At 37.5% G+C, this 23,236-nt stretch overlaps 2 protein-coding genes across 6 annotated transcripts in view; both read left to right on the top strand.

Moving 5' to 3' along the window:
* TTC39C (tetratricopeptide repeat domain 39C) overlaps positions 1-11,246 on the top strand; it is a 106,626-nt gene extending 95,380 nt beyond the window's left edge. The window contains exons 12-14 of the mRNA XM_081263605.1: positions 835-939; positions 2,176-2,214; positions 10,488-11,246. Coding sequence (XP_081119731.1) covers positions 835-939; positions 2,176-2,214; positions 10,488-10,577 — 234 coding nt within the window. The 3' untranslated portion in view covers positions 10,578-11,246. The remainder of the gene's footprint in view (positions 1-834; positions 940-2,175; positions 2,215-10,487) is intronic.
* Positions 11,247-15,887: 4,641 nt separating this feature from the next.
* The window catches only part of CABYR (calcium binding tyrosine phosphorylation regulated), a 34,531-nt gene continuing 27,182 nt past the window's right edge, over positions 15,888-23,236 (top strand). For 3 of the 5 annotated variants that reach the window (XM_081263616.1, XM_081263613.1, XM_081263617.1), the window contains exons 1-3: positions 15,888-15,939; positions 17,990-18,162; positions 18,264-18,317. In XM_081263616.1, coding sequence (XP_081119742.1) covers positions 18,015-18,162; positions 18,264-18,317 — 202 coding nt within the window. In that variant the 5' untranslated portion in view covers positions 15,888-15,939; positions 17,990-18,014. Of the gene's footprint in view, positions 15,940-17,135; positions 17,274-17,989; positions 18,163-18,263; positions 18,318-23,236 lie in introns of all 5 variants that reach the window. The other 2 variants (XM_081263614.1, XM_081263615.1) reach the window with 2 other exon arrangements.

Genomic DNA, 23,236 nt, shown 5'->3' on the forward strand with positions numbered 1-23,236 from the left:
AGAGACTTGACTTTTAAATGCAAGAATATTAATATATTTGTACTGGAATTTCAAATCAATTTTCCAATGTGTGATTATGATCATTATTACATGACTCTAAACAGTTTATTTTAGATCACTCTGTTTAAGTATCAACAAGACACAATCAGGATACACATCAAGAGGTGGTTCTTGGCTTGTGTGTTTTCTATTTTAAATATAAAAATGATGCTTTTCCACCAAGATTAGGGAGGAGACATGGAAATATATTCTAGCTACTTTATTCACTATCTCTGATTTCATGTATCTGCTAGTTCCAAGTGAACAATCAGGTCTTGTATTCTTATGCTGTAACTCTTTTTGTGCATCTTGTCTTCCAAACTAATTCTGCATTATTTGAGAACCCACATATTATACTTTTTTCTAGTTCTTCTATGTAGTGCACATAGTGGGTGCTCAACAAATGTTTTTTCTTCATGGCATTTTTTTTCCTTACTTGTGAATTAAAAGTATGACACCCACCAAAAAAATGTGGATGTTTATACTTTGATATACAAATAAAAATATTTTTCAATAATAAGATCCATAGAAGTTGGTGAGTCATCTGGAAAAATAAGTAGCATAAGTTAGGTTAAGTGGTGGAAGTCATATTCTGGAGGAAGCCCACCGACAGGCATGTGAAGGATTTCTAAGATGTGAATGGGATGGATAGGAAGGAACGAAAGTGAGAAGAGAAAATCTGATCTGGAAAACAAAAAGAAAATCTCTCTCCCTTCCTGTCTCCAGAAGATTGTGATAAGCCTTATGCTAGTAGGGAAATAAATTTATTCCAGTAACATTTTTTATTATTTTCAGTTCTTTCAGCGAGCTGCTAAAGATGAGGTGTGTCGTCAGAACAATTTGTATATTCAGCCATATGCTTGCTATGAACTTGGCTGTCTTCTATTAGACAAACCAGAGGTAAGATCACTTCCATATATGTACATATATTTTAAAATAATATTCATCAGCAAAAATGTGCTCACAAACAGGCACAAAGCATCCCTCACTTAAAATAAATGGATTGAACCATAGGTTCTTTGTTTTGTTTTCCTTGGTTGCATGTTGGATGAGTCCAAAAAGCCAATAATCCCATTTTCCTATCTTTAAGGAAGTAATGTCTTTTCTGGAATTTGAATTACAGATGTAACTTTTGAGACAAAGATTCATTTAGGAAAATCGAATGTTTTTTCTAGTACAGTACAATATGATGGAGGATGATGTACTGGGAACAGAACTGAGTCAGGATTCTAGTTCTGCCGTTTACATTCATGCCACTGGTTAGGTTACTTAACCACATACCTTCTTCCTCGTGTATGAAACAGAAAAAAAAAATACTTGCCTTGCCAATTTAATAAAGATGGCAGTGAGAATAAATAAAGATGATATCATGTATGGTTACTTTAAAAATTTTAGACTATCATACAAATAATATTGACAGTTATTATTAAGGTGTGCATTTAAGTTAGTACAATGGGTTAGTGGGGTTAACTTTATAAAATACCAAATTTTAGTAAGTTCATCTTAGCTTTCAAATGTATGGGCAATTGACAGAATTAAAACTCTAGCCTAATTCTTGAAAATGTAAAAGCCTATCTTTCCAAAGATGGATTTTTAATTGGAAAATCTTTTCATTTGGACACCTAATTTTACCAAAACAGAAGATGTCATTTTTTACAAATTTAGATAGAATCTTCTAACACCATGTTCTTTATTTTAATGAAAATTTTTTTCTCTTCATGTACCCATAATGTATACAACAAGAACGGACTATCTATTTTGAGAAATTAAGTTGATATCCTCACTGAGCAATACTTTCAAAAGGATATATCTTAGTGTCTTCAGATAAAACCACTTTCTTAATTATCAATAATTTCAGGTTGTTTAGTAAGCTTTTAACCTATAGAACTATATCTCAGTTATTGCTCCTCACAGGATGTACAGTGAGGACTATGAAGCATTATTTATCAAGCAAAGCCTTGATGAGAATTAATAAGCATTGTTATATTAAGGAAACATGGAGTCTTTGACCTGACTGATCAGTTGACTCACCTCTACCTACTATGAATTATGTTCGTTAACATGTCCTCCTATGATAATATTTTCTGCCTAAGTATAAATGGATGTATGTTGAAATAACGTTTTTCTTATATCTAGACTGTAGGAAGAGGACGAACTCTACTTCTTCAAGCAAAGGTAAACATCCTGAATCTTCCTCTTCCCCATGGCCCTTCTTTTCCTGTTCACTGTACACCTGAGTCTGAATTCAAGAAAGTTTGTGAGGCAATGTTCTGATCAATAATTCTGGAAAGGAGAAGTGATAACTAATTGAATCAGTGAGAACATGATTTCTTTTTTTCTTTTTTCTTTTCCTTTTTTTTTTTTTTTTTTTTGTACTAGGGATTGAATCCAAGAGCACTTCACCACTGAGCTATATCCCCATCTCTTTTTCAAATTTTGAGACAGGGTCTTGCTAAATTCCTGAGACTGGCCTCTAACTTGAGATCCTCCTGCCCCCTCTCTAGTTGCTGGGATTATAGGCATGTGCCACCATGCCTGGCTGAGCCCTAGATTTTTAAGTGAAATTCCAAGATCCTGAGACATTATTTGGCCTGTTTTATAATTGCTACAGTTTTAGTGTTTGGGTGGAGAAACAAACTTTTTTTTTTTTCTTTTTCTGAGACAGGGTCTCACTATATTGCCCAGGCTGGTCTCCAGCTGCTGGGCTCAAACTATCCTCTTGCCTCAGCCTCCCGAATACATGCAGGCTGGGAATATGAGCATGCACCTAGTTCCAGGGAATACAAACTTTTGATTTTCATAACTATGTTCTTTTTTTTTTTATTGGATGTTCACAACATTACAAAGCTCTTGACAAATCATATTTCATACATTAGAATCAAGTGGGTTATGAACTCCCATTTTTACCCCAAATACAGATTGCAGAATCACATCGGTTACACATCACATTTTTACATACTGCCATATTAGTGACTGTTGTATTCTGCTACCTTTCCTATCCTGTACTATCCCCCCTCCCCTCCCCTCCCATCTTCTCTCTCTACCCCATCTACTGTAATTCATTTCCCTCCATGTTTGTTATCCCATTCCCCTCATAACCTCTTATATGTAATTTTGTATAACAATGAGGGTCTCCCTCCATTTCCATGTGATTTCCCTTTTTTTTTCCCTTTCCCTCCCGCCTCATGTCTCTGTTTAATGTTAAACTTTTCTTCCTGCTCTTCCTCCCTGTTCTGTTCTTAGTTGCTCTCATTATATCAAAGAAGACATTTGGTATTTGTTTTTTAGGGATTGGCTAGCTTCACTAAGAATAATCTGCTCTAGTGCCATCCATTTCCCTGCAAATTCCGTGATTTTGTCATTTTTTAGTGCTGCGTAATACTCCATGGTGTATAAATGCCACATTTTTTTTATCCATTCATCTATTGAAGGGCATCTGGGTTGATTCCACAGTCTGGCAATTGTGAATTGTGCTGCTATGAACATCGATGTGGTAGTATCCCTGTAGTGTGCTCTTTTAAGGTCTTCAGGAAATAGTCCGAGAAGGGCAATAGCTGGGTCAAATGGTGGTTCCATTCCCAGCTTTCCCAGGAATCTCCAAACTGCTTTCTAAATTGGCCGCACCCGTTTGCAGTCCCACCAGCAGTGTACAAGAGTACCCTTTTCCCCACATCCTCGCCAGCACTCGTTGTTGTTTGACTTCGTCATGGCTGCCAATCTTACTGGGGTGAGGTGGTATCTTAGGGTGGTTTTGATTTGCATTTCCTTGACTGCTAGAGATGGTGAGCATTTTTTCATGTACTTGTTGATTGATTGTATGTCCTCCTCTGTGAAGTGTTTGTTCATGTCCTTGGCCCATTTGTTGATTGGGTTGTTTGTTTTCTTATTGTCTAATTTTTTGAGTTCTTTGTATACTCTGGATATTAGGGCTCTATCTGAAGTGTGAGGAGTAAAAATTTGTTCCCATGATGTGGGCTCCCTATTTACCTCTCTTATTGTTTCTCTTGCTGAGAAAAAAACTTTTCAGTTTAAGAAAGTCCCATTTGTTGATTCTTGTTATTAACTCTTGTGCTATGGGTGTCCTGTTAAGGAATTTTGAGCCCGTCCCCACAATCTGCAGATCGGAGCCAACTTTTTCTTCTATCAGACGGAGAGTCTCTAATTTGATATCTAGCTCCTTTATCCACTTTGAGTTGACTTTTGTGCATGGTGAGAGTAGGGGATTCAGTTTCATTTTGTTGCATATGGATTTCCAGTTTTCCCAACACCATTTGTTGAAGATGCTATCCTTTCTCCATTGCATGTTTTTAGCTCCTTTATCAAATATAAGATAGTTGTAGCTTTGTGGATTAGTCTCTGTGTCCTCTATTCTGTACCATTGGTCCACCCGCCTGTTCTGGTACCAGTACCATGCTGTTTTTATTACTATTGCTCTGTAATATAGTTTGAAATCTGGTATCGCTATACCACCTGATTCACACTTCCTGCTTAGAATTGTTTTTGCTATTCTGGGTCTTTTATTTTTCCATATGAATTTCATGATTGCTTTATCTATTTCTACAAGAAATGCCATTGGGATTTTGATTGGCATTGCATTGAACCTATAGAGAACTTTTGGTAATATCGCCATTTTGATGATGTTAGTTCTGCCTATCCATGAACAAGGTATATTTTTCCATCTTCTAAGATCCTCTTCTATTTCTTTCTTTAGGGTTCTGTAGTTTTCATTGTATAGGTCTTTCACCTCTTTTGTTAGGTTGATTCCCAAGTATTTTATTTTTTTTGAGGATATTGTGAATGGAGTGTTTTTCATCATTTCCATTTCAGAAGTTTTGTCACTGATATACAGAAATGCCTTTGATTTATGTGTGTTGATTTTATATCCTGCCACTTTGCTGAATTCATTTATTAGTTCTAGTAGTTTTTTTGTAGACCCTTTTGGGTCTTCTAGGTATAGAATCATGTCATCTGCAAATAGTGATAATTTAAGTTCTTCTTTTCCTATTTTTATGCCTTTAATTTCTTTCATCTGTCTAATTGCTCTGGCCAGTGTTTCGAGAACTATATTGAATAGAAGTGGTGATAGGGGGCATCCCTGTCTTGTTCCAGATTTTAGAGGGAATGCCTTCAATTTTTCTCCATTCAGAATGATGCTAGCCTGAGGCTTAGCATAGATAGCTTTTACAATGTCAAGGTAAGTTCCTGTTATCCCTAGTTTTTCTAATGTTTTGAACATAAAGGGATGCTGTACTTTGTCAAATGCTTTTTGTGCATCTATCGAGATGATCATATGGTTCTTATCTTTAAGTCTATTGATGTGGTGAATAACATTTATTGATTTCCGTATATTGAACCATCCTTGCATCCCAGGGATGAATCCTACTTGATCATGGTGCACAATTTTTTTGATGTGCCTTTGTATCCGATTCGCCAGAATTTTATTGAGGATTTTTGCATCTAGGTTCATTAGAGATATTGGTCTGTAGTTTTCTTTCTTTGAGGTGTCTTTGTCTGGTTTCGGAATCAGGGTGATGTTGGCCTCATAGAATGAATTTGGAAGAGCTCCCTCTTTTTCTATTTCCTGAAATAATTTGAAAAGTATTGGTATTAATTCTTCTTTAAAGGTTTTGTAGAACTCCGCTGTATACCCATCCGGTCCTGGGCTTTTCTTGGTAGGAAGTCTTTTGATTGCTTCTTCTATTTCGTCTATTGATATTGGTCTGTTTAAGTTGTGAGTTTCCTCCTGACTCAGTCTGGGCAAATCATATGACTTAAGGAATTTATCGATGTCTTCACTATCTTCTATTTTATTGGAATATAGGTTTTCAAAATAATTTCTAATTGTTTTCTGTATTTCTGAAGCGTCTGTTGTAATATTGCCTTTTTCATCCCGTATGTTAGTAATTTGAGTTCTCTCTCTTCTTCTCTTTGTTAGTATGGCTAGGGGTCTGTCGATCTTATTTATTTTTTCAAAGAACCAACTTTTTGTTTTGTTAATTTTTTCAATAGTTTCTTTTGTTTCAATTTCATTGATTTCTGCTCTGATTTTAATTAATTCTTGCCTTCTGCTACATTTGCTATTGTTTTGCTCTTCCTTTTCTAGGGCTTTGAGATGAAGTGTGAGCTCATTTATTTGTTGTTTTTTCCTTTTTTTGAGGAATGACCTCCAGGCGGTGAATTTCCCTCTCAAAACTGCTTTCATTGTGTCCCATAGATTCCGATATGTTGTGCCTGTATTTTCATTTATCTCTAAGAATTTTTTGATTTCCTCCTTTATGTCTTCTGTAACCCATTGATCATTCAGTAACGTATTGTTCATTGTCCATGTGATGTAGGATTTTTCCTTCCTTCTTTTATCATTGATTTCCAGTTTCATTCCATTATGATCTGATAAAGTGCATGGTATTATCTCCACCCCTTTATATTTACTGAGGGTTGCCCTATGGCATAATATATGATCTATTTTTGAGAAGGTTCCATGTGCTGCTGAGAAAAAAGTATATCCACTTGATGATGGTTGATATATTCTATATATGTCAGTTAAGTCTAGGTTATTGATTGTGATATTGAGGTCAATAGTTTCTTTATTCAACTTTTGTTTGGAGGATCTGTCCAATGGTGAGAGAGGTGTGTTGAAGTCACCCATGATTATTGTGTTGTGGTCTATTCGATTCTTGAACTTGAAGAGAGTTTGTTTTATGAACGTCGCAGCGCCATTATTTGGTGCATAAATATTGATAATTGTTATGTCTTGTTGGTCAATGGTTCCTTTTAACAGTATATAATGTCCTTCCTTATCCCTTTTGATTAACTTAGTCTTGAAGTCGATTTTATTCGATATGAGAATGGCCACCCCTGCTTGCTTACGAGGAGCGTGTGCATGGTATATTTTTTCCCAACCTTTTACCTTGAGCCTGTGTATGTCTTTTCCAATCAGATGTGTCTCCTGGAGGCAGCATATTGTTGGATTTGTTTTTTTAATCCATGTTGCCAGCCTATGTCGCTTTATTGGAGAGTTTAAGCCATTAACGTTTAGAGTTACTATTGATATATGGTTTGTACTTCCTGCCATGCTTGATTATTTATCTCTTTTTTTTTCCCCTAATTTAGATTGTTTCTCCATGGTTAGCTTTCCCCCCGTCCTCTGTCTTTACCGAGGCACTTCCCGCTGATGGTTTTGGTTATCGTTTTCCATTTCTTCCTCGTGTAGAGTTTTGCTCAAGACGCCTTGCAATGCTGGTTTTCTGGCTACAAATTCTTTTAGCTTTTGTTTGTCATGAAAGATTTTTATTTCGTTGTCGTATCTGAAGCTTAATTTTGCTGGATACAGAATTCTTGGTTGGCATCCATTGTCTTTCAGTGTTTGAAATACGTTGTTCCAGGATCTTCTCGCTTTCAGCGTCTGTGATGAAAAATCCGTTGTCAACCTTATTGGTTTACCCCTAAATGTAATCTGCCTCTTTTCTCTTGTAGCTTTTAATATTATCTCTTTGTTCTGTATATTGGATAGCTTCATAACAATGTGTCTTGGCGTTGGTCTACTGTGATTTTGTGTGCTTGGTGTCCTGTATGCATCTACAATTTGTATATCTGTTTCCTTTTTTATTTCTGGGAAGTTTTCTGTAATTATTTCCTTCAGCACGTTACTCATTCCCTTGGCATGAATCTCTGTGCCTTCCTCTATCCCGATGATTCGTAAGTTTGATTTTTTTAAATTATCCCAAATCTCTTGGATGTTTTTCTCGTGATTTTTTACCAGTCTATTTGAGTTGGCTAGACTCTTTTCAAGATGATATATTTTGTCTTCATTATCTGACGTTCTGGCTTCTACTTGCTCCACTCTGTTAGTGATACTCTCGATTGAGTTTTTAATTTGGTTTATCGTTTCCTTCATTTCTAGAATTATTGTTTGATTTTTTTTATAATCTCTATCTCCTGATAAAGATGCTTAACTTCTTCTTTTATCTGTTTATGTAATTCCTTTTCAATGTGCTCTTTAAGGTTCCTTTCCATCTGTCTAAGGTGTTCCTTGAGTTCTTTATATGGCCATTTTTCTGATGACTCCAGGTCCTCCTGAATATTTAGGCTGTCTTTCATTGTTTGTACTCCTTTTCTTCCTTGCTTTTTTATGCTCATGATACTTCTTGTTCTGTTTGACTGCTGAGTTACTGTTTACTCTTATAAATTTATTTGATGCTTGGGAGGAGAGGTATTAGAAGGGAAGGGAAGAAGTGACTAAATAGAGTGAGTGTAGGCAGGTGGAATTAAAGAGAGGGGGAATAAGAAAATTGAAAAGAAATGAAAAGACAAAAGAAAAGAAAGTGAAAAGAAAGAAAGAAAAAACGAAAAAATAAAAATTTTAAAACAAACAAAAAAAATTATAATGATAATAGAAAAATGGAAATTAGAGTTTAAAAAATAATAATAATAGAATAAAAAGAATTAAAAAAATTGAAACCATTAATAAGAAAGTTAAAGAACAACAACAATATCAACTACAAAAAGTGAGAATAAAAAAAATACTAATAATAATCATTAAAAAAAAATAGTAATAATAATAAATGCAGTCATAGAGCTCGATTAACTTCTCTTCCAGTAGGTGGAGCTATGCCCACTGGGCCAGGCTTCTCCTCGTGATAGGTGGGAACCAATCACTGTGCCTCAGCTCTTCTTCCCAGACTGTGCGAGTCTCCAGTCCTGAGTGTCTAGGTCCTTCTCTTGTGGTTCCTCAATCCAGGCCCCACTCACCTGTGACGCTTACCACATTACTGGCTACACACCGGGTCTGCTGCTCCTGGGAGCCCTGTTTTCACTGATGCCTGGGCACGCCCTTTCTGTTTGCCTCCCTCGGACCCTAAGTTTGTAGGTCTTGGAGCTGAGGACCCCCAGCAAATTTGTTTGCCCTTAGGTAGCAACTCCCCTGGTAGCTGGTGCAAGGGACCTCTGTTGTCAGCCCTGGTGGGAGCGGTAGCCGGGGATTCTGTGCTGCTAGTCCCACTTCACTCCTGATTCCCTGGGTCTGGCTATGGTGCTCAGTTGGCTTTTACCTCTGTGAGATCAGGTGGGCCGACTAGTTATTTCAGCAGGATCGTTAGTGCTGAGTCACGAGAAGCAGGCGATCCGGGGCTTAAATGCAGCCAATTCGTGCTCAGTGTGTGTTTTCTGAGGGGCCCAAAGTGTGCGCCCTAGCTCCACGTCAGCTCAGCATTGTCTAGTAATCCTGAGCAAATAAGCTTTAGATAATTTACATCTCCCTATGCCCTCGCAGTTGAAGAGGTCAGAGACTTGATCCCTCCGCGTCTGCCGTCATGTTAGACCTCCTCAATGATATTCATGTTACCCTTACAGTTTCCTGGCATAAGCAAGATCTTGGGGTTATACAAACTGCTGCTTCTGTTTGCAGTCCAGTTTTCTAGAACTGAAATCCTGCTGCCGTCGCCTCCACCTCTGGTCCGCGCTCTTTGGCGTCGCGCTTGCGACCTTAGCAGCGCCGCTGCGGAGGGCCCAAGCGGCTGCTGCCGCGCCTGTCCCCTTGCAGAGGGATGCCGAATGACCCCAGAGCAGGCTATGCCCCAAGGTGCAGCAGGGAACAGGCGACCGAGGCACTTGAGGCCGTGGTCCAGCCTTCGGAGGACAGGGTTCGGCACGCAGCCCAGTTCCAGTCTCTAGCTGCAGCAGCTGGACTATGTAGACAGGGCCATCAAGACAGCGTGCAGAAAGCAAATGGCGGCTCCCGCGGAGTGGATTTTCGGCCCTGAAACTACAGCCCCGCCAACAATTCCAATCCACTAACTCTCCCTGTATAGACAATATTCAAAAAAAAAAAAAAAAAAAAGGGCGGGGTGTACTGAGCTTTCTTTGCCTCAGGTACTTACAATCCACTGCTGATTGCCCCTTCAGCTTCTCTGCCGGGAGCGAAGTGAAAGAGGAAGCAGATGGGCGCAAAGCGCCCGCGGTTTTGAGCAGGAAAGCGTCCGGGAGCCAAGCGTCTCTTTTTCAATCTCTTTGTTTTTTCTGCTGCTTGGCCGGGTGGTCCACTACAGATTAATGGTGAAAGGAGCTCTAACAAGCTGGGCGAAGTCTCTATTAACGCCGCTGTTCTGAGCACCAGGCTCAGCACTTCAGCTACCCCCTTACGCAGCGGCCATCTTCTCATCCCATAACTATGTTCTTGAGTTAAGAATTTCTAGCAGTAACTTAGTTTGAGCACAACTTGAGACTACTATTTTAAGAATAACATAAGGAGAATTCTCCAAAGAGAACATTACCGCATTCAGTTTACATTTGTAGAGTAAATACAAAGTCTGAGGTTTGGGGAATAAGAAAATCAAGTGGATGTGAAACCTTTACTAGGCTTTAGGGAGCTTTGCCTGGAGTGTGAAATGTCCTGTGCCCTGTGCAGGTGGAGCTAACGGTCCACTTTAAACAGTCTTTCTCTGCTCTTACAGGAGGATTTCTCTGGCTACGACTTTGAAAACAGATTGCACGTCCGCATCCATGCTGCTCTGGCCTCTCTGAGGGAATTGGTTCCTCAGTGACAGACCCGGAGTGACCCCTCTGTCCCTCCCCACCCAGGGTCTGCACTTTAAAATAAAAGCAGAGGAAAAGCACTTGTGAAGATCGACTTTTCTTCTGCAAACCACCTGTGCCAGGGACACATTTTCTGAATGAGGCTGACATATTAAAGATCTCCTCTTTTAAACATGTAGCGAGAAGTAATAATGATGATGACAATAACAATAACTAACCACCTGGGGAGAGGGTTAAGTGACCTTGTTCCAACATTTTAGTTTTGTGATTTATTATTTTTAAAATAAAATCAAACTCAATATTTGTCCTGTGATCTTGTAGGAACGCCTACCGTAAGCAGACATCAGAATGGGTGACGTGAAGCAGCACCTGTAAAATTATTAACAGTATCAAGACATAGCATTTATATTGTGTTTTGAAAAAATAAAAGTGCTTTCTAGCATTTTACTTTAGCCTCAAAATATGCCTATAAATAATATAGCACAGATATTCTTATCTCCTTTCACACACATTGAAACTCAGGCACAAAACAACTAATCCAATTAATTTATCACTTATAAATAATTTATTACTTATTCCAATTAATTATCCCTGTTATCAGTGGAGCAATGAATAGAAAACAGATTTCCTAGACACCAATTAAATATTCTTCTACTATAAAAAAATATATATATATACACATATAGATGCACACATATATTAATAACCCAGTATTCCATGGTTTACTTATTTAAAAAAAAATGCTCTTTGGTTGAAGCTTTGTTATAAAAAATATTCACCTCCAGATTGTCTACAAAATGTTTCAAAGTAGACCTTTTCTTTCCTTCTCTATGGGTTAGATAAATAACACCTATATTTTAGGAGTTTTCCCCTTTCTTTGTAAAGATTGCCTAATGATCAACTTTTAGAAATCTTTTAAAAATTACTTGAAAAGTTATTCTTGAATAAATATGGGGGTTTTGTTTTTCTTTTTGCCTCAAAATAGTTGATGGTGAAGTATTTGCTGGACTGTATATTGCCAGGATTTAATCATTTTCCCCTTCGCTCAGGTTATTAGATGTTATAAAAGGAATTCAAATTATTTTTTTATTCTTCATTGCTTATTTTTATTGATTTTAATTTGCCTCCATGCACAGTATTGAACTCCTGGGGTTTTGAAGAATCTAAATACCTCAGTCACTTTCAAGAATTTTTGCCATAATTAGGTTCAATTTTTAAAAACTTTATATCCAGTATCATTCATTTACATATCCTGTTGACTGAAGCACCATCTCACATGATGTTAATACATTGATATTTATAAAATAAAAAGGAGAACAGCTAGAATATTGACAAATTTAATCTAATTTAATATTATGTTGAAGAAATGATTTCTTTGAAAGAAGTTTCTCTTTACTGACTTGGGCTAACCTATGTTTCCTCATTCTGTTATGAATCACTTTTTTTTTAGTTTTGTGATCTATTATTTTTAAATAATAAATCAGTGTGCTGTTTCCAAAGTATTCATTCACATTAACTTCCTGATGTAAACCCCGTATGGATTTTTAATACCAGCAAGAGAGAAAAGATTGCTTTCCTACATTCAGGGAGTGAGTACATCCAGAAGACAAGAAGAGAAAATTTTTCTGAAGAGAAAAATTAGTGTCTAAAAATATTGGGAGTCTGATAACTGACAGGAAGAACATTGTGAATCTTTAAAGTATGACTGTTGCCATTTTTTTTCTCTTCTTAATCTATAGTATACACAGCAAACATTTATGTTTTGACTGTGGAGCCTTCTGAATCATGAACTTCTTGACTTGTTCATTCTTATTTGAATTTTCAGTTCCAATATTATCCAAGCTATTCTTCCGTATTAAAAAATTACATAAAATCTTATGCTTTCAATTTTTAAAAAATAACTTATGTGTACACTCATAGCTTTAAAAGTTACTTTTATTTTCCCATAGAGATTCCAGGAATTCAAATAAATTTGTGTTCAGCTGACACTTAATAGATAACTGTGCAACACCATTCAGGAGATTTTCTTTAGTAGTCAAAGCATAGGTCTGTTAAAAAATAGTCTCTCCCAGCCTCAGTTCAGAGAACCCCCGTGGCCCATTTGTATTAATGTGGTCCACAAACAGTGGGTAGATGAACATTCTAAGGACACCAAAATAATAAAAGCGCAGTGTGAGTCCACTGTACTATGAGGGTGGCTGGAGTCTGAGTACACTTTGAATTGAGTGATTTGTTACAGTTATCTGGCCTACATGCTGTGCCCCATCCAACCTGTGAACTGACTGTGATCTGCCTGGTAACTTGATTCAGTATAAACTGTTCTTTTCCCCTTGCTGATGAAGAAAATAATCATATAAGTAGAGCTATTTTCATCTATGTGTGCTTCGCTTTTATGTTACCACTCCTTCCCCTTTCCTAATTTGGAGGCTTTCAAATGGATCTTCTACTTTATAAATGTCAAATATATTTTTGTATTAGATTGTGCCTATGATAAGAGAAATCCCTAATGTATATTTTATGTATGCTGAACCCATTTTTATAATTTGATGGACTTGGAGGCATGGTCTAGTAATAATGATGTAACATGTACCTTGCTGGTTAATATATTTAAGATTTTACCTTTATTGAGTTAGGTATCTTTTTTTTTTTAATTTTAGTGCACTTATAACTAAGTCTTCTACTGAGTTAAGAATTTTAACTTTCAGGTGTTACAGAAAAATAGACTATTGTTATGTATTCTTTAAAATCAGTTTACTGAATTTGTACTTTTATATTTCTGCCAACTAAAAGGACAGTGCACATCCAATTTTAAACACACGTGCACACACACACACACTCACTCACTATACACATACACACATTTTCTTTTCTGTGTAAACTTTTTTAATGGATTTCTTCCTTAAACAAATCAAGTATTCAAATGTGACAAGCATTCAAACATGGCTTTATACATATGAAGATAAAACTTATTGCCATCGTGATAAACTGTTTTAGTTTCTGTGAGTGGTATGTTTTGTAGGGGGAAAAAAAGTGTTACACCCAGTTGATCATAAGAAAACATATAATAGAGGTTGATGACTTAGAAGCTAGGAAGAGGAAGAGAAAAGGAAAACAGGAACAAGAGAATGTAAAGTTGGGACATAGTAGTTGTGGCCCCTCATTAGTGTGCACGGTTCTCAAGAACACAGAGTAGACCTGCCTTTCTATGAACACTAGCAGGGGGTTGAGAGCTCTCCTTGTTGACTCGGTTATAATACTTGTAACCCAGGTAGCCTCTGGATAACAATTGCTTCTCCCACAGGCCAGAGGCTCCCATTTTTATGTTTTAATGATTAGCCCTTTTCACCAAAGTTCTGGCTCAGTAGATTCTAGGTAGGCTTGGAAAGGTGTTTTTAATAAAGTCCCAAGATGATTCCAATGCAGGTGGTCTGAATTAGAGAAATAATGCCCTAGGCCATCATCTTTTATTATGTATTTAGTTTACCTGATAGAAAAGTGTAAAATGAACAGAATTATATAGCAAGGTTGAGCTCAGTCACAATATATTATTATGGGGTCACTAAGGAAATGCTTCTAATCCACTGGTTTTCTAAAGTAGATTTCTGAACTTAGTTTTAAAGATAAAAATGATGCCTGGAGGGGCCAACTAGGTCTTGGACCTGATAAGCTAAAAACTCAGAGGTGACAATAGCATGTGTGTTCAAGAATCTGGGGTCTCAAGTGGGAACAGGATGGTTAAGAGGAAGACAGAAGAAGTAAACAGACTATATCAAGAACTTTGAACTTCTGTAAGGTAAGGATTTGGGATGTGAAGAGGAGAACAGGAAAACAAGGTGGATTGTCTAATGACCAATGCAAGTAGACAAATGCAAGGACTAAAGATTGTAAAACCACATTATAATCCTTAAGAGTTCAAGAAATCAAAGTGGCAAATAGGCAATGGTTTAAAAACCCTTGTTTAAATGTTTCATTGTAACAATTTGCATTTCAGAGTGACCCAAAATAGTCCTTGGAGAAATTAAAGAGCAAAGGTCTCCCTTCTGAGTGGCAGGTATTTCTGCATAGTACCTGACACTTAATATGTGTACAAGATGGCCAACCAAGGTTAGGCTACACAACCATTAACATTCCTAATTCAAAATGCCACAAATAGGGTCTCCAATGTCTGTACTTAAGGTTTTCAGTAACACAGTTCATAGCACATTTGACAGTTACAGTATTATAAGTAAAAACTTCAAAAATCATGACAGCTCATCTTTTATTTACACTTCTACAGTGGGGCTGGAAGCAAATGATGAAGTATGGAAAATGTAACACCTGAAACCCTACCCCAAAGAACTTTTCTCCCCTTTAAATAGTAATCTTCACAGTAAGAGAAAGCTTATCTAGCAACTAATGGATACTTAGTAATAATCGTTGAGTGAATGAATTGCCCCAGAAAATGCTGTTTGTAGCTTGGATGTAATGGAGGCCTGATATTGACTTTGATTGCAAAGCTCTCTAGAAGCATTTTTTTCCTGAATTAAAAAAAAAAAAATCTGATCAGATCTGTGTACCCAATGATGCTATTTAATAGCTGGTTTACAGTGGTTCCTGTTGCTTTTTGCACATTTGAAGATGGATTACACTGAAAGCTGTTTGGATTCAAAATCATTGTATAGTTATTTAACGCCCAGCACGAATCTGTGAGCCCTTGAAAAGAGCGGGCCTTTTAAAATGAGGCAACGTTTCTTTAACTTGGTAAAACTGAGCCTCAGTTTGTCTTTAACTCGCATCCTGTTGATCAGTGATTTTGAGGGAACAGATTTGCGTAATCCTAATAATGGAGAAACAAGAAGTTTCAGAATTAACGGGATTTTGTCAAGCGAAGAAGTGCTGTTGGATATAATTATTCACTTACAGTGTTTGTTGTGTAACCGTAGCAGAAATTTTATTAAAGGTGACCCAAGAGAGTAATAAAGGGGCATGGAGTCGTGCTGGGAAAGAAGAGTCAGTGATGACAAGATAGAACTGCCTTCCAAAGCAGCTCTCATCTCGGATCAACCGAAATAGACCAGTCGCATCGACCTCCTATAGGCCGTTTGGTACCGCCAGTTTCATGGCGCCTCGGTGTCGCGGCAGGAAAGGAGAAGCACGCCCCTCTCGCCCTCCGAGTTCCGGCCTTTGTCCCTTTCGGCTCCCCATTGGTTGAGGACGCCGCGATCCCGCCTCCTTCGTGGCGCTCGAGCTTCCCGCGAGGGGGTGGGGCTTTGTGACGCACGCATTGACGTCTCCAGGGTTATAAAAGCCCCGCCCAGGTCAGTTTTTCACAGGAGCCGCCGGCGAGGGGGCAACGAGGAAGCTAGCCCGAGCTTAGCTGGAAAGAGGAAGGTGGGGCGAGTTTGTGCCCCGGAGGCAGTTAGGCGTTCTGGGAATGTCGTGTGATGGCGGAGTTGGACCTGCCCTGTAGTGTCTGGGAAGGCCGAGGGTTCCCAGAGTGGGAGGTCCTCGCCCACACCTGCGTGGGCGGCGGCGGAACAGCTACCAGTGTGTGGCAGAGCTGCGGGTGTCGGCTGGGCGGCCGCCTACCTTAACAAGTCGCCGGCTGAGACGGGTCTCCCACGATTCACTGTCGACTCCCCTCCCCCACCCCCCACCCCCGAACATCACCCCAACTGCAAAACAAGCTGGGTCCCAGCTGAGGTCTTAGAGGGAGTGTGTGTGTGCCTTTTACGTTTTCTGTACTTCTGAGGTCCCCACACGCGTCCCCAGCCAGAGGGCCCTCGTTTTCTTTATTTTATTGATTATTTATCGCATTTTTGAAAGACATTTGAGTAGAAATATAAACAGTCCTCTGTATTTTACCCGTTGGTGTGGCCATGCTGGCGCCACCGTTATTTCTCAACTTCCTCAGGACAGTTTGTACAGAACTGCCTTGTAGGACGTTCCCAAACGTGGCAGTTTTTTCAAAGATGGTTTAATTTAGTAAAGCTCCCAATGAATGATATTCTGATAGTATGTTTTCGTTAAGTAATTACTTGGAGATAGATATAGATATATATCTTTCTCAAAGGATTTGCTTAGGCAGATAGAATGGTTTTGTCCTGACTTTGGGGGAGATGAAATGTTGCTTTTAAATATTCAGCGTTTTGCTATGACACATTAGTTGCTTTTTATTAAAAGTTATCCCCTTGTATAATTGCCATAACTAAACTGTGCCACTTAACCCCATGAAACTTATTACTCTGTACTGTGCAGTTAAGGACATTATGTCATACTATTCTGCTTTTTATAAGGACCCAGGGGAGAAATTTTTCATAGGTTTCTGTCCAGAACAGCTGTGATTCTCCCAAGCAACAGATTTGTTTTTTGACTTCAGGACAGTGGAATCATTTAACCCACTTGTTTTCTATTTGGTGATGGCTGTTTGGTAGCCCAAGAACCGATTTTATATATTTCTGTCAAAAAATGAAGGACCAATGGCTTGCATTGGAATGCTAACCTTGTGCAGTATTTTCACTTTGTTTTTCCTACCACGGTTTTCCCCTTACCACTGAATGAATTTAATTTTCTTATGTATTTGTTAGCCTTCATGAACAGTATTTTAGAATGAGACAGAACCTACACACTGACAATCTCTGCGCTTCTGAGAATTACAGGTTAGGCTATGCAATACCCTCAGAAAATCAGGAGATTGACAATCTCTGCGCTTCTGAGAATTACAGGTTAGACTATGCAATACCCTCAGAAAATCAGGAGAAGGGGGAAGATAGGAAGAAATTAGGAGAATAAAAGGAGCTTATGGAGGGGGGAGGTGCATATAATAGTGGATGGTGCAGCACCTCAGAACATTTTTACCTACTCTGATTAATAGTAAAAAAATTAAAGGAAAAATATGAGCAATTTGATGATATATTTACAAAAGTGAGCAAGTCATTTTCTTGTAGAAACAGTTTTGTCCAACAAAGTCAGTGTTTTTGTGCATGTTTGGAATAGACACAGATGTTTAATTTATCTTTCTTGAAATGTAACTTCATAAATTTAAATGTTAATTCCCAAAATATTTGCTGGGTTTCACAGAAGCAGGTTTTGTTTGCTTGGTTTGTTTTTTTTTTTGTTTGTTTGTTTGTTTTTAATATCATCCTGTGAGTACTGGATTTGCTAGTACTGGGTTGCTCACCTTATATAGTAAGCTATTAGTAGCTATTAGTAGGGTTTTAGGTATTTTTTTTTCTATCAAGAATTAGCCCATTTTACTAGAATAAATACCTGGAGATTAGAACTAAACTTTAATTTCAATAGAAGATTTGTTCTCAGAAACTATGGTTAACTCATAAGAAATATTTTAATAAACTGTGTTTAAGACTTTGTTTTTCTACATTATAGTTGAGATTAATAAAAATTCCTGTGTTATAAGACTATTTGTTTTTCTTTATTATAGTTGAGATTACAGACATCCTGCCAGAATGCTTTCTTCAAAGCCCAGACTTGTAGTACCCTATGGCCTCAAGACTCTACTCGAGGGAGTTAGCAGAGCTGTTCTTAAAACCAAACCATCAAACATCACCCAGTTTGCAGCGATTTATTTTAAAGAACTTATTGTATTTAGAGAAGGTTTGTTATTGCTTTAGATCATATATTTGTTGCTTTTAAGAAGCATTTTAAATTGGGAAGTTTATGTACCTGTATTTGATTTCCTGTATTTATTCCTTCAGGGAATAATTCTCTGGATATAAAAGATCTGGTTAAACAATTTCATCAGCTTAAAGGTAAGTGCCATAAGTGATAGTTTTAATAATGTTTATTATAAGTTACTCTATAATTGCTAAATACATTCATATTTAAGATTGATGCTATCAGATGGTTTCCTTCTAAATCACATTAATGTTTTATGTATAAATAATCACACTGAAGCTTTGTTTTTATTAACTCAGTGTTTTTATTTTTTAAAAAAAATAAAACTCGGGGAATGGCATTTTAGATAATTCTAAATATTGTTGGGAAAAAAGGAAAAACATCTTGGCAAATCGTTTGGCAAGACAATGTACATGAATGCCTAGGACAGTATGTACAAACTATGACTCAGACCCATCAGTATGCCCATCTTTAGGGGGAATATAATGGAGATGAAGAAAATTGCATCTGAGAGCAGTGAAGGCTTAATTTTAGTGAGACATTTTTCTTCGTAGGTACATAGGTTGAGCATCCCTAATTCAAAAATCCCAAATCCCCCAAAAAACTCCAAAATCCACTGGAGCACTGATACAACACAATACTCAAGGATTTTCAGATTTGGGGGGATTTTGAGTTTAATATTTTTGGAGTAGGTATGCTCAACTAAAAAAGTCTATGTAAATATCCCCCAAATCCAAAATACTCTGAAATCTGAAACACATTGGGTTCCAGGCATTTCAGATAAAGTATACTTGTAAAACTGGAAAATCTTTGTTAAAAAGTTAATCTACCATTAAAAAACAAACAAAAAACCCCTTATGGTTACTTGTAGTCCAGTCTGGAAGACAGGAATCAATTAGATATCTCTGACCATATTTTCTGTTCCAAGAGTCTCTAGGTATGGATAGATGAATTTTCAACAATAGTGGTCTTCTCCATATCTCAGACACTGACATGGTGGCGTATAACTGCTTAGAAGAAAGTTGTGCTTTATGTTTTTATTTTTAAATGTCTATCTCATATGAACATGACAGCATGAGATTGAGTTGACAGAGGAGCAATGAAAAGGCATTTTTTAGAATGAAAATTTGAGAAGATAATTATAAGCAAAAGGAGATTTAATGATCAAATTCCAAGGACAAAGGGTACATATCTAAAAGAATGGCGAGGCAAAGCCAGTGTGGGAAATAAATAATTCTTACTACATTCAAGAATGGCAAGGCAAAGCCAGTGTGGAAAATAAATAATTCTTACTATCTTACCTTTTCTCTATGATCATTCAAAAATGTTTTGAATGATCATAGAGAAAAGGTAAGATTCTGTGAGTTATCAACCACTTTTATACTGTCACATTTGTGAGGTTAATAGATAACATGATATTAGGGAGAAATTAGGAGTAAGACATAGGAATTGTAAAAATCATTGGATCTGCTATGAAAGAGATATCCAAAACAGAAAGCAAAATTTAAGAATAGCAACAGTCAGCATTTGGAGAGGCAGAGAATGAAGTGCCTTTGTTCAGGAATATTTTATTGTCTAGTCTGGCTGTTTCCCTGATGGCACTCTCAGCTCACCATGTTAAACAGGTTGGGGACTTGCTTACCATCAGCAGCATATATAGACAAGTGTAAGACATTAACTACCCTTCCCTTCCCCATGAGCTTGGTTTCCTGGGTAATTAGGTTATTATTGTCTATGTATTTGTTTTCTATACAAGGAACTGAATTTCAGAGTATTGGGAGTGTGCAGGCTTGCTATGTTTAAGAATGGTGATTAAAGTCAGTGAATTTTTAAGGTGGAAGGTACCTGGTAGCTTTTGAGTTGAATTTGTTAACTGAGGATTTATTCACCAATTCAGTTTAGCAGATAGACTAAACAAATGTGGACTCTGGTTTAGGTAGGTTAATCTGTGAATCTCAGAATTAAAAATTAACAGACTAACAAAATTAATAGAATAGCTATACTTTTGATGTAAGTATGGGGTAAGAAATACTACTGCTTTTCTCTTCAGTTAACTAAAGATATCAAGAAGGTAAACATAGCATACAGAAATTCTAAAAGCTATCTCACAGTAGGATTATAGAGACATTGCTCTTTAGGCAGAATAGGGATGGGAGGGTAACATGAAGGGATGATCAAGAAATAGTTCCATGTTTCTGGTTAATTAGTTTGGTTCACTTGTCTTCTATTGTCATCCCAAATGGTTTCTTAGTGGACAAACAGTACACAATAACAAAGGTAATATCATAGAAACTGCATGGGTCCACCTTCATCCAGAAAAGTATTACTCTTGGCTGAAGAGAGACTATAAGGGGATATATACAGGCACCTTAAGTTTCCCACATAGTAGCACATTTTCTCCCTTGAGTGACAAGCTCCTATTTTCTGGCTGCTTTCATTCCCCAACTGCTGTTCCTGTGGAAACGCTGAGAAAATTTGGCTTCATGGTTGTTCAGTTCTTTACAATAAAAATGTAGGTGTAACAGATGGTACCTTCTCTTTCATTCAAGTAGAACTTTCTTTGTGGATCCTAGTTTTAAATGTGGAGGCAGTACCTGTAATACCCTATATGCTCTATTAGACCCAAGGATAGAGGCTCTCCTAGACTTTCAGTGACTTGTTAAGATATGGAATGAACCATTCTTTGAAGACTTGACTCTTAAATCTAGTCTTTCAGCTTCTTCACTATGAAGCAAGATAGCCTAGCACAGCACCAGGTGTTAGAACTTAGTGATGTAGGTAAGAACTAACTGCCATCCCTAGTGCATTGGTGTCCTCTCTCAGCTTTAAGATATTAGAAGCATGTGTTTCATAAGAGTGCTCAGTGAGGATGTCATGTTCTCCAAAGTTATTCCCAAACTGGTGAGTTTGCTGCCCAGCAGCTTTACTATGTGCTGCCCATGCATAGAAACCATGAAGATAAGAACATCCTGTACATATCTTTTGTTTTAGTGAACCTTTCATTCTGAAATATTTCCTAGAAAAACCACCATTTGTGGTAGACCTCATCATAGAACCAGAAATGTTTACTTATCTCCCCAATGGCTTCAAAATTTCACATTCGGGTGATAGAGGAAGGGAGGAGAGAGAAAAGAAAATAACAGACCTGGAGAAAACTGCTTTCACTTTTTCATTGCTCATTTTACCCCCCAGAGCTTAGTGTCTTTTGGATGGTCCCTAACTCTGTCAACCATCATTGTGGCATTTCACCCAAATATCCATCCCATTGCCAAAGTAGTTCATGCTGTGAAATTCTTTTTTGGATCCTCCCTTTGTTTTGGCTGAAGTTTGATCAAATAGATCTCAGTAAATCAGTGTCAGTGAAAGACCCCCCCAATTTCTCAATCTTCTAATCCAAATCATCAATTGATGATATTTAAAACTTAGGTAATTTTTTTAAAACAAAAGAGTCATCCCTTAAATTCCACTACTTAGTATTTGCTAGGAAAAGAAAAAATAAAGGGGCAGGAGCTCAGGCCCCGCCCAGATCCACCCACACTGACATAGTGGGACCCAGGACCAGAGTAGGTCTGAGTTCGCTACTCACCCCACCTGGGAGCCTCATCTTAACTGACTTCCATCTTGGGACACTGCAGACATCGCCATAGCCTTCCCCACACAGTAGCCCCTACCTTTCGACAACAGGGTCTAGAAGCAGCTGCATCTCAGAGCAAGCATCCCAAAGACCATGTAAGGCCCACCCTTTTAGCTCTACTTCTGTAAGACATTGTATCCATCTTGGGTCACCTCCACTATTATCTCGAGTTCCCTTGGCTATTGCTGCCACCACCTTTAGTTGCAGTAGCATACATTGAGGGACACCAACAGAGTCTGGAAGTCCACCATCAAGGTGAGGTACAGACAATCTGCACAGGTACTACAAGAACATAGGGTAAAAACTGTAATATCTCAGATCCACACTGAAAGAAAGGAAGACAAATAGACAACATTAAAAAACAAGGAAGGAAAGTGCCCCAAACAAACCAAGATACTACAATAACAGAACCCATGAACAGAGAAGTTGATGAAATGTCAGAGAAGGAGTTCAGAAGGCTCATAATTAAAATGATCTATGAATTAAAGAATGACCTAAATGAGCAAATACAAGCAAAAATTGATCACTCCAATGATAAGAGAAGCAAATACAGGTAGTTAAAGATTACTTCAAGAAAGAGAGACTCTGGGAAAAAAAAGTCAGAAGTCCTTGAAATGAAGGAAATAATAAACCAAATAAAAAACTCAATAGAAAGAATAACCAAAAGACTAGATCACTTTGAAGAAAGAATGTCACATAATGAAGAACAATGTATACAATCTGGAAAATAAAGTTGACCACACGGTGAAGATAGTAAGAAACCATGAACAGAAGATCTAAGAATTATGGGACAGCATCAAAAGACCAAATCTAAGAGTTATTGGGAAAGAGGAAGGCACAGTTTCAAACCATAAGAATGCATAATCTCTTCAATGAGATAATATCAGAAAATTTCCCAAGCATGAAAAATGAATTGGAAAACCAAATACAAGAGGCTTACAGGACACCAAATATACAAAATTACAACAGATCTACACCAAAGCACATTATAATGAAAATGCCTAGCATACAGAATAAGGATAGAATCTTAAAAGCCACGAGAGAGAAGAATCAGATAACATATAGGGTGAGACCCTTTCATATCTCAGCAGATTTTTCAACCCAGACCCTCAAAGCCAGGAGATTATGGAACAACATATACGAAGCTCTGAAAGAGAATGGATGCCAACCAAGAATCTCATATCCAGAAAAATTCAATTTTAGATTTGATGATGAAATAAAAACCTTCCATGATAAACAAAAGTAAAAATAATTTAAAACTAGAAAGCCTACATTATAGAATATCCTCAGCAAAATATTCCATGAAGAGGAAATGAAAAACAATGAGAAAATCAGCAGAGGGAAATATTATACTATAGGAAAAATAATAAGAGGAGAAACTAAGTCACATTAAATACCAAAAATAAACAAAAATGGCTG

Source organism: Spermophilus citellus (genome assembly GCF_964194105.1).
Source record: "Spermophilus citellus genome assembly, chromosome: 12".
Taxonomy (NCBI): domain Eukaryota; kingdom Metazoa; phylum Chordata; class Mammalia; order Rodentia; family Sciuridae; genus Spermophilus; species Spermophilus citellus.